This window comes from Diabrotica virgifera, chromosome 4 (genome assembly GCF_917563875.1).
Source record: "Diabrotica virgifera virgifera chromosome 4, PGI_DIABVI_V3a".
Lineage (NCBI taxonomy): Eukaryota > Metazoa > Arthropoda > Insecta > Coleoptera > Chrysomelidae > Diabrotica > Diabrotica virgifera.
In genome coordinates, this window is record NC_065446.1 from 248,018,582 (window position 1) to 248,031,238 (window position 12,657).

Consider the following 12,657-nt stretch of genomic DNA (forward strand, 5'->3'; position numbering starts at 1 on the left):
TATAAAATTACTCTGTCACCTTTAAAGGAGGTAATTTTGAACATTTGTTGTAGCCTTGCACATAGTTAAAATCTTTTTAGAAATATTTTCTGTTGTTCTAGTTTGGCATTATTATATTGGAGAGTTCTTGATAATGTATTACGTAATGAAAAATACCCGCGAAGATGTTTTATTTTTTTTGCATAAAAACGGTGAGAGGTTCTTTATCATAAATTAAACGTGGAATACAAAAATAATTTTTAATTTGAAATATCTCAGTGGCGTACTATTTTTTTCTTTAAAAAAATTCAGACCATTACCCGTAGGCGCGCCAATGATGAATATAAAATTGTTATTTGTTTGCCAAAAAATGCGCAATAACCACATCTTGAAACCCACCAAATTTAATTTTCATAGCTTAAAAGGTTTTGAGCAATAAAAAAATTCGCAGTTTGAAAAAAAAACATACGTTTATAGAGCAAACTGTTATTATTTTTTTATGTAGAATTACCCCTTAAAGTTTTTCATACTTATTTACTAACACCCTGTATATTATAGATTTGAATTTGTTTATACCATAGACATAATGAGGATAGACAAGGCATACTGACCAAAATAGTGTAACGCGCTGCAGTCGATCGGTGGTCTATCTATCTCTTTTTACCAATCGATCCCGCGCATGTTACAGACAAAGTTGACTAGACCACCCAAAGTGAATATTGGCCAATGACGTCCTTAATATTGGCGTTACACCTCGATGCAAAGAGCGACTCATACCTTACCTTGTCTATTCCTATTATGTCTATGGTTAATAATCGGAAACACTGTATGTCACAGGTGACAGTATGTTTGTGTGTGACAGACCCTGTCGAAATATTCTCAAATTGAGTGAACCGACTATATCAACCTTTTTTTATTTTAGTAATAGCAAATAAAAACTTCATACATAAAAAAAAGAGAATGTCTTGCAGTGAAATACTTCCAGTTTAAGGTGTAGGTATGCATTAAACATGCAGATACAATAATCATTGTAGAATTGTCGTTTTTAAATGATCAACCATTTAATTTTGTAAATATATGTAGTATATTATGTAGTCCTTAAGGTTAAATTAATACCATAAAGCATTCGAAAGTACTGTAGGCTTCAAGTTAATTGATAAAAATGAACAAATTATTTAATTTTAATTGTAAGTCGTCGTTTAAATATATTTTTAGGTATGCTAATATTAGTTTTAAGGCATGAAAATTTAACAAAAAAATTATGGACGAAAACCTAGAGTTTTTATGCCAAAAGTTTAGCAGAAGTACTTTCTTGTAGCAAACTTCAGTTAGTATTTACTGAAGATAGCTTTTCTAACGTTATGTATATTTTCGTCATCATAACTAAAGATTATTCAGGGTTGACCCTACAATAACTGAACATACAACAAATACATCTTCTATCGCAGTTTATAGTGAGAGAGCTATAGACCAGGGCGCATCTGTAGATATATTAGTACATTTGGATGTTGAGAGGTGACCCATATTTTTTTGCAGAAGTTGCTTGAAAATAACTCATATATTTTAACACTAATATATTTGAGTTATCCTCCCACTCAAAAAGGTCCGGAACATTGTTTAAATAATCAAAATGTCAAAAAATGAAGGAAAAATTCGATTTTTTTTCTCGGTTTTTTATTATAACTTTAAAAATTCATTTTCGAAAAAAGTCGCATCGACATAAAAGTTGCGTAATTAAATTTTCTACAATAGAGGATTCACAATTGTTACCCTTGTTGCAAAATGGCAATAATTTCGAAAAAACCATAAAAAAACAAGTACATATTCGCATTTTACGTTTTTCAACCAATTATGCTACACTTAGGACCTTCATATTTCTATTTCACCCAGAAAACTTTATGATATGATAAAGCAATACTGTAAATTTCATTAAGATTGGTTTAATAGATTTTGCAAAATAAATTTTGCAATCCAGCTTTCGCAAAAGAATTCGTTTTTTCAAAATGTTACAGCACTGAAAATAAAGCAGACAGCAAGTTGATTTTTTTTACGTATCAAAGAATACTGTACCTTTCATTTGCAATTTTCAAAATTAAAATCGGTTAACTACCACGCCGTCAGGATTTTTTTTAAATAAACATTAATTTTTGGTGCTACGCGCAGGACAGCGGATACGTTCCTTCTGATTGGGCATTCCAATGACCTTTGATAATGATTGATAAAATTTAATTTTTAGTACATTTCGAAATAAATAAATAAATTTGTTTATTGCAAAATAAAAACACATACTCTGTCCTTTGAAATAACAGTTTTTTTAGCAAAAACTTTCTTTGTTCATATATTTTAACTTAGAAAACAAAAGTGTATTATACAACACAATATAGAGTAAGAAAATAATATATTAGATAAAGATTGGAAGAAATTTTGGTGGAAATCAACTTATGTGAATCGAACACCGCTGTCCTGCGCGTAGCACCAAAAATTAATGTTTATTTAAAAAAATTTCTGACGCCGTGGTAGTTAACCGATTTTAATTTTGCAAATTGCAAATGAAAGATACAGTATTCTTCTATTTGTAAAAAAAAATTAATTTGCTATCTGTTTTATTTTCAGTCCAGCAACATTTTGAAAAAATGAATTTTTTGCAAAAGCTGGATTGCAAAATCTATTGAGCCGATCCTAACTAAATTTACAGTATTGTTTTATCATATAATAAAGTTTTTCTGGGTGAAATATGAAGGTCCTAAGTGTATCATAAATGGTTGAAAAACGTAAAATGCGAATACTTGTTTTTTATGTTTTTTTCGAAATTATTGCTATTTTGCAACAAGGGTAACAATTTTAAAAATTTTTAACCAATCTTATATTGTAGGAAATTTAATTACACAACTTTTCTCGAAAATGAATAGGTACTTTAAAAGTTGTAATCAAAAAACCAAGAAAGAAATCGAATTTTTCCTTCATTTTTTGACATTTTGATTATTTAAACAATGTTCCGGACCTTTTTGAGTGGGAGGATAACTCAATTATTATTATATGGGTTCAAGCAATTTCTGCAAAAAAATTAGAGTCACCTCTCAACGTCCATCTCAAAACAGATCCGCCCTGGACTACTAGACTAGAGGTAGAACATTATGCTGAATATTTATTTGAACAGTATGAAAATGTCTAATAGATATTTTCATACTGTTGGTGTTGAATTTATTGTCTTGGTGTTAAATTTATTTACTCTTGGTGTTGAATTTATTTGCGGAAGAAATCTTTTGATGCATTTACATTAAAACGTTAATATTTTTTAAATATGCTATTAAGAAAAAATTGAAAGAAAATTTATAACAAAAAAATACATTTTCAAAAAGACAATATCTATATGCTTCTACGCTTTGCTTCGAGAAAGCTTCTCTTCTTGTTAACCGTTGAATGCGCGCTCACGTTTTCAGTTGTCATTGGGATCGTGTTGTCTCAACTTGACGCGTTATAGCATTGCACAGGACCGTACTCAGTTTCTGAACAGCGGATATAATGCAGAATGATGGTAAAATGATGGTAAAAACACAAAATCGTGAAATATTTCCCTTTGAATATTTTTCCTTACAGAAAACAGTTTTTGTGTACACGTAGAATGGAAAACGAAACGTTTTTGATTAGATAGGTCCAATATTTGTGTTAAATTTTATCTAAAATATAGAATCTATGCATTCGTATGAAACGAATCCAAACTAAAGAATATTTAAACGGTTTATACTAACGATTTATAGATCTCGATTAGATAATGTTACTAATTTAGTTGATATTTATTGCTTTTGTACTTTTAGACTACAAAAATATGAAAAAAAACGTATAAAACGATTTTAAAAGGTTAATTATTTTAGTTTTAAGTATTAAAAGTGACTTTAAAAACCAAACTTATCTCTTGACTTGAGAAGCCTTGGTACTGAAAAATTTGTAGCTAGATTCTTCGTAGTCATATGCACTGGCATTGAATTTAATATGTGTTTAATATAAAGCAAATTATCTTTCCTCAAAGACTTTCTAAAGGAATTATAGATAATTAAAAAGGCTCCGTACGTTGATTGAATGCATTTATCTTCTAAGAATTGACTTTTGGGTCAAGTCCCACAGCACTTGGCCATAATTGGCCGATTGTGCTCAGGGGTTTGTCCCAGGGGTTGTCGTCCTTGGCTCATTTTCCATCCTACCATTTCCAGGAAAGTGGACATCTCCCCTATGTCGGCAGGTGTAGGCCAAGGCTCGTCGAATGCATACTCTCTCTCGTATTGACGATAACTCCGGACATCCACATAACGAATGAGTAGAATAGAAAAATGTAACAGAAAAAGATAAAAACTGAACTGACGGGATTCAACCCAACGTGAAAAAGATTAAACGCAACGAGAGATAGAGAAATTTCTGTCAAAATTTGGTATTTATGACCCTTAAGATAACACCAAATGCTAAAATTTATTGGCCTGTGGATCGTCTCGTCAACCGAGGGTACGATCAGTGGCGTGGTAATTTTATGGTCAAACTACGTTTTGTTTTAATTTTTATCATTGTGAGAATTAACCAACCTACTAATATTTTTACCTCCACCACTGGGGGCGGTCATGGGTCCACCACTAGGGTTATGATTATAGCTTTCATGCTTGGTTGAAAGAACAATTTTAACCTAGAGAGGAGAACAATAGGAGTGGAAGGAAGGGTGGTTAAGCGCCACTCATATTGAACCTAATCTAATCGATACCCTGTTTTTAAACTATGGTTTGTTTTTAAACCAAGAGGAGTGATTCAAATTTACCGCGCTGTAATGCTTGTTTGTAATTGGTCCAACCGCAGGCAAGTTTACCCCACTCTTATAAAATTTTGACACTAATAACATTTATCAAATTTTGACACTTTTGGAATTTCATAGGTTAATTAAGTTATATCGGCGATTTTTTGTGTTTTTGTGCTATTCCTTTAATTGTTAGATTTTTAGTCTGCTTTTATATAAAAACCAGTTGTTTTTAGAACTCTTTAGCGACGTATTAATATAATATAATATTTATGGATTACCGTTGAGGGTAGACATGATCAACCAGAAAAGAAGATGTATTTGATGATTTTTCTAGTGACTTTCTTGGGTGTGAATCTATCTTTTTAGTTTACTCCGCTTGGTTAAAAAATAAACCATAGGAGGAGCAAACTCAAAAGACAGATTCACATCCAATAATGTCATAAAAATCACCAGATTCATCTTCTTTTTTGGTTAATTATGTTGGCCTTCGACGGTAATGCATAAATGTTATATTTTACTAATACGTTGCTAAATAATTCTAGAAACAACAGTTTTTATATGAATGTATTACACCGTTCTTAGGCATCAACGCCCTTCGCTAGGGATCTATGGGTCAGTATCACAGAGCCGCAAGCCCTTATCCCTTGCCGTACTGCTCCCTCATAGGTCGATCAGATGCCCGCATATTCCAGTCTAAGCGCCAGATTCATATTTAGAATTTTATACTGGCGCGTTAGCCTTTTTTTTTTCGATGGCCTGGGCTGGGCTTGAACTCACATATTTCAAGGCGAAGTGAAGTGTGGGTCAGCCGCTAGTCGCACTGAGCTATCCGATCGACTTTTATATGAATACAGACTAAAAATCTATATAACTTAATTAACCTATGCATTTTAAATACCAATAGTGTCAAAATTTCATAAATGTCAATAGTGTCATAATTTAGTGGAGTAAACTTGCCTGCGGTTGGACCTATTACAAACAAGCATTACGGTGTGGTAAATTTGAATTACTCCTCCTATTTTAAAAACGAGGTATAGCTATTACAGAAAAAAATCTGCACATCAAAAATGATAAATTGTCGAAAATCCTACGATATATTATAAGATTTTATTGCATGCAAACTATGGAAACAAATATTCGAATTCAATGCCAGTGCGATCAAAGAATTATTTAACTTATTTCGGCGTTAAATATGTATGAAAAACTTGATTAAAAAAACTGCCCTTGATTTAGATAGAATGAAATTTAGTTGTATTCATACTGTTTCATGTCTAAAAATATTTTTTACAATAAATATATCACTACAACTTAAATTGTCGTTTTAATGACCTTATTTGTGAGTAATGAAGTAAAAAAAGGTTAGAATTCATTTTGGCAAGGAAAGTATGAAAAGAGAGAGAGAGAGAGAGAGAGAGAGAGAGAGAGAGAGAGAGAGAGAGCACTTTTAAGGAAGGCACACTGGAAGAATATAAAACTAGAAGAAAACTGAAAAAAACAGTACAAAAAATGGCTGCTGACAAATGACAGTTTCATACTACGAAAACTTATTAACTCAACAAAGGACTGAATTTTATAGTAAAGTATCAGCCTCATACGGAAAATAGCAATATAGAATTGGTCACGATTGAAGAATTACAACTCAAGAGCTGTAGAAGATAACAGATCTCCTTGACCTTGAAGTATACAGGGTGTCCCCGAAAATAGTGCATTCCTTTAAGGTATGGATATAATACACAATTTAAAACAAAAAAGTCCTATAACATTTTTTTCTAAAGTTAACCGTTTCCAAGAAAAAAATTACATTGTTCTCCATATAAGTGAATTTTTATTTTCATAAATTTGAATGACATGGCAACGTAGCCTAGAAGAACATGCTGTGACTGTGGAAATTTAACCTAATAACCCCTTGTTTATTTACTTTGAGGTGTGCTTTTTGGGGTTGTTGACATCGTAGGTACCTACCTGCAAAATAATGGATATGGGTTTGGTTGATATTTACATTATTTTACCTACCAGATGCAACTGACCTACAAACCTACTTTTTTAATCTTTAGATTTGAGTTGCGCGTTGTTGCCAGACTTCAATTTGCATATCAAAGTGTATTTTTGTTTTTTGGTCAAACGGATGAATTTAGAAAAAAATGTTTATAAGACTTTTTGGCTCTACATTGTGCCTTTTACCTATACCTTTAAGGAACGCACTATTTTCGGGGACACCCTGTATATACGTATAGAACTATTAAATATAAATATTGGATATGCAATAAAACAAAAGGGAAGGACGTCCCAACACAAGTGCAAAATTTAAATGGAAGTAATGGAAATTCATGGACCATGGAACCATAAACGGAAAAGACGGAGACCGCAAATGAGATAAACAGATAATCTGAAAAACAGGTTGGTGCAAAATGGATGTAAACTGTCTATGGTCGAGACGCATGGAATAAGGAAGAGGAAGCCCATATATAAAGATGGAAGCTTGAGGCTGTTTAGATAGAATTTATTATGATTATGAATTTCTATTTTAGACAGAATTATATTAACCGATCTCTCATTTCATTCACCTCTGAATAGAAATGAGAGAAGGAGAGTTCTTCTTCTCTCCTTATTCTTCCAGTATTCGCTTATTTTCAGGGCATACTCGATATGCTAAAAGAACATTTCGAATTTATCTTCTATTCCATCTCTTGTATCAGGTTTAGTTTGGCATGAGGTGGGGTATTTGTATAAACATCATTAATTCGGACAAAACCCACTGCTTCCATAACTAATTTGTCAAATGCGTAGGTTAGGTAAAGTAATAATTTATAGAGCTGGGCGGATCTGTTTTGAGCTGGATGTGAGAGGTGGCATTCGGATTTTTGCAGATAAAGTTAGGTGACAACTTCAATAATTATAATTGACTTATGCTCCTTCTCAAATATGCCCGGAACATTAATAAAAAAATTAAAATATTTAAAAATTTCGAAAAATATCGATTTTTTTCTACTTTCTTTGCTTATAACTTTAAAACAATTCATTTTGTAACAAAGTCGTAGGGAAATAAAATAAAGATAATTGAAGTTTGTATGATAAACGACTGGTTAAAAATGTCTTAAATTATTACCCTTTCTGCAAAATAGCAATAAATACAAAATAAGGGGGCAAAATAAGCCTGTTTTTATTCAATGTTTTTCAACCATTTTGGTTGCGCATAGAAATTTCTTAACTCGCTTAGAAAATTATTACAACATACTTAAATCGTTCATCAAATTTCATTAAAATCGACCTGATAGATTTTGCAGAATAATTTTGCAATCTAAATTTTTTTAAAAAAGTTCAAATTATTTAAAAAGTTTCTGAAGAAAAAGTAGACCAATTAGAAGTTTGCTAATTTTTTTTAACATATAAAGAGGTTCTCTACCTATCTAATACACTTTACAGAATTACAACATCAACATAATTATTTATACAGGGCTTAAATTAAAAAAAAATTGAATTAAATTAATTCCAATATTTAGATTACGTCATCACACCTAGATGGATGACGTCACTAGTATGATATTTATGCCAAAAAATTATAATTTAAAAATAAAAATCGATCTGTTTCGGGATTTATCTCCAGAGCCGCCCATTCTCAAGAAAATGAATTTATTCCAACTCAAACGTCCTCAATGTATTTGTTTATAAGCCAAAAATTGTTTGTAACTTTAAAACAGTGCTGAGGCCGCTTGAAGAATCTGATTTTAATTCTGTAAAGTGTATTCGATAGGTAGAGAACCTCTCCAAATGTAAAAAAATTAGCAAACTTCTAAATGGTCTACTTTTTGTTCAGAAAGTTTTTAAAGAATTTGAACATTTTTAAAAAAATTTAGATTGCAAAATTATTATTCAAAATCTATTAGGTCGTTTTGAATGAAATTTTGTGGACGATTATGGTATATTGTAAGAATTTTCTAAGCCAATTATGAAGGTTCTAAGTACAACCAAAGTGGTTGAAAAACATTGAATAAAAACAGTCTTTTTAGCCCCCTGATTTTCTATTTATTGCTATTTTGCAGTAAGGGTAATAATTTAAGACATTTGAATGAAAGTTGAAAAAAAATCGATATTTTTCGAAATTTTTAAATATTTTAATTTTTTTATTAATGTTCCGGGCATATTTGAGAAGGAGCGTAAGTCAATTATAATTACTGAAGTTGTCACCTAACTTTATCTGCAAAAATCCGAATACCACCTCGCACATCCAAAAATAGACGTTTTTTCACAGATCCGCCCTGGTCTATTAACAATTAACGTGAATTGAAAAAATTCTATCACTCATAATGTTACACAAACATTTTTTTGCTTTAATAAAGACGTACCATGTCTTGCAAGAGCCAATCGGATCGGCAATTTACCAGACCTACGTCTATTGACAAAATGTGCATGTACATGTGCAAACTGCAGTATCTGTTATTGCATCGATTCAAGGGTAGTGCCGTTGCCAATATAAAATATACTTATCTAATGTACCATTTGAATAGGCACTATACTAACTCCTCACGTTGTATATATACAGTAAGCACGTAAAGTTTGGAATAAATTAGTTTTTTCACGAATGGGTGATTTTTGAAATAAATCCCGAAACAAATCGATTTTTATTCTTAAATTGTTATTGACATAAATTATTAAAATTGAGTTATTGGCATATGTATCATACTGGTGACGTCATCCATCTAGGCGAGACAAGGAGTTCTGTGTTAGCTCATTTAAAAGGTTATTCAATTCTCTATTCAGTAATATAAACATTACCATAACTATTTATACAGGGTGTTTAAAAAAAATTTGAATTAGAAAAAAAGAAGAATGTATGTAATTTATTTAATTCAAAATACATTTTACTGCTGTCAGAAAAAATGTTTATTTCACAAGTAAACATTGCTTTTTGTTTAAATTAAATGTTCAAACTGCCAGGAGGCATGTTTTCTGACAGCAGTAAAACGTATTTTGAATAAAATACAAATTGCATACATTCTTCTTTTTGTCTCAATTAATTTAATTAAAAAAAAAAGAATGTGTGTGTGTACTTTGTACGCACGCAAGAAGTTATACTTCTATTATATGATTTAAACGAAATTAATATACTTTTTATTTAAATATTAAACTAATTTATACTTACTACTTCTCAAACATTTTCATTAAAACAGTGCCAAAAATTAAAATAATACAAGAATAAAACACACAGAAACACATTAAAAATGCCACAAATGATTTCTGAACATTAATTGTCGGAAATTTTTTAACAAAATACGTATTTTCTGAAAATAAAATTATATAATAAATATGCTTACAATCATAAAATGTATAAAAAAAATAAAAGTTTCTATTGGGATTCGAGCCAGCTTTTATCAGTGCGGTTGGTATTGGGGTTCATTCGCCTTGAACGCTTCGCCACGGAGGCAATGCGTCATTATTTGCGAAGATCGACTAACTAAACCTTTGACATTAACCTTTTGACATTTTGAATTAGGTAAATCAAATTATTTTGATTTTGAATTGAAATGATTTAGAATTGAAAAAATACAACAAAACATAGAGTAAGAAAACAATATATTAGGTGAATATTGATAGAATTTTTGATGGTAATCAAATTATGTAAATAAAAGTATTACGTACTAATCATAGATACTATGTATTTTGGTAGGTTCAAATAGGTATAGGTACCTACCTATGGAATTTTTTATTAGGATACTGATACATTTAACAATTATTATTACGTACCTGTTGCTTTTAAAAACTATTTTAAAGTCACTACAATTATAAAATTTTTTGTTTCTGTCCTCACAAGAATAAAACTAATATATTATACAACATTTGTTTACCTCCATATTGAACCATTATTTATTATTGACAGATCATTTCAACATCCAATCAGAGCCCGTATAACGACTAATACAATACCATACTGTCGGTGTGCGCATGCGCGCGGATCAACAATAAATTCACCCTTAATCTCAATCGCGCCTAAAGAAGTATAACTTCAAACATTTTTAGACACCCTGTATAAATAATTAGGTTAATGTTTATATTACTGAATAGAGAATAGAATAACCTTTCAAATGAGCTAACACAGGACTCCTAGTCTCATGTAAAAAAATCATCGATTACGTCATCATGCCCAGATGGATGACGTCACTAGTATGATATATATGCCAAACAATCATAATTTAAAAATAAAAATCGATCCGTTTCGGGATTTATTTCCAAAATCGTCCATTCAAAATGTCAAATCGTCCATTAAAAAATTAATTTATTCCTACCTATACGTGCTCACTGTATAGAAGTAGTAGTATGTGTTTGAAAAACTGGTTACAAAATTTTAAAAAAAGGAGAAAACAATTTATTTCTAAAATATAACAAGGAATAAATTTTTACAATATAACACCACACATACCACATAAAGATGAAAAATACAAAGTACATAGTAGTATCGTTATAAAATGTTCGGAAGATTTAATTTTCTATATTTATGTGGGAGCATGCTGTTACACTGATACACTTTCAACATGTTAAAAATTTGTTTTGCACCGTTTAGAAAAAAAAATTTGTCTTATATATAATTTAAGAGAGAGAATAAAACTATTTTCATAAATGTCTTTCTATAAATTCCCGAGCTTGTTTTAGGCTGGCTCTGAGAAGGGGATCTAACTCTTGCACGGGCACCTTTTTTGCTTTCATATTGCACACCAAGGTCCCGTCTTGGCCTTTTGGGGGAGCTGCACGACTTTTGAATACTGAAGCTACGGTTTCATTCATCCATTTCTCGGCGTTGAAATCATCAGTCTTAAAATTCTAAAATAAAAAAGAAAGATGTATTATTTTTCAACCTAAACACTGATACACAGAAATCGAAAATGTCGAAACTGAAACCATAGAAATTAAAAGAGGTGTTGAACAGGGTTGCGTGTTGTCTCCATTGTTATTCAATCTGTACAGCGAAGCTATTTTTAAGGAAGCAATATCAGAGGAAGAACAGGGTATATCAATAAACGGAAAAATCTTAAACAACATAAGATTCGCAGATGACACCGCTATTTTTGCAGACAGTCTAGAAGCACTGCAACGATTAATAAATAGATTACATCTAGTCAGTATAAAATATGGACTACACATGAACGTTAAGAAAACCAAGTTCTAATTGTATTGAAAAGACAGTAGTATTGAAAATGAAATTGCCCATCAGATAGACATGCATTACTAAAATTGTACATACATTCGCTGATAATAGTACACGAAGAAAGTTGTGCATCTCATAGAATAATACTATGTAATAATGTAATCATTTATTAATTTTCGTTCTATTTTATTTTATACCAATAAAGATGAAAAATGTTATCTAGAAAAGTTGTCATAAATAGTGCATGAATACATTAATAGCCCAGTAAATGATCGTTTCGGAGTGTAATTATCAGCGTCACGACGTATTTGCTTGACAATTTGGATTTAGGTTCTACTTATCCTCCACTTCAAAGTTGGACTTGTGCCGTTGGTTGCTTTCACTTGAGGGGTTAAAGTCACCCCTTCTCGGGGGTAAAAACACGTTTAAAATAAGTCCGGAAATGTATAAATTGACTAATTATAAGCAACTTTTCTTCTATAGAGTTTCTTTATCTAAGTTAATACTTTTCAAGATATTTGCGAGTGAAAATGTTTATTTTTCAACAAAAAATTACGTTTTCGGGGGGGTTTTCGCAAATAACTCAAAAAATTAGTATTTTATCGAAAATATTATCAAAAAATTATCGAAAAAATATTTTTAGCAAAAATGTAGCTCATAAAAAAAAACAAAAGAAAATGGTGTATTCATGAAATCTATCGACATACTAAAAGCAAAGTTGTAGTGCATGAAAAATTGTTCTTACTCGTCAAATTCCTAATCG

At 30.9% G+C, this 12,657-nt stretch overlaps 1 protein-coding gene across 1 annotated transcript in view; it reads right to left on the reverse strand.

Moving 5' to 3' along the window:
• Positions 1-11,102: 11,102 nt before the first annotated feature.
• Positions 11,103-12,657, reverse strand: part of LOC114334129 (alanine--tRNA ligase, mitochondrial) — a 43,609-nt gene continuing 42,054 nt past the window's right edge. The window contains exon 12 of the mRNA XM_050649957.1: positions 11,103-11,569. Coding sequence (XP_050505914.1) covers positions 11,363-11,569 — 207 coding nt within the window. The 3' untranslated portion in view covers positions 11,103-11,362. The remainder of the gene's footprint in view (positions 11,570-12,657) is intronic.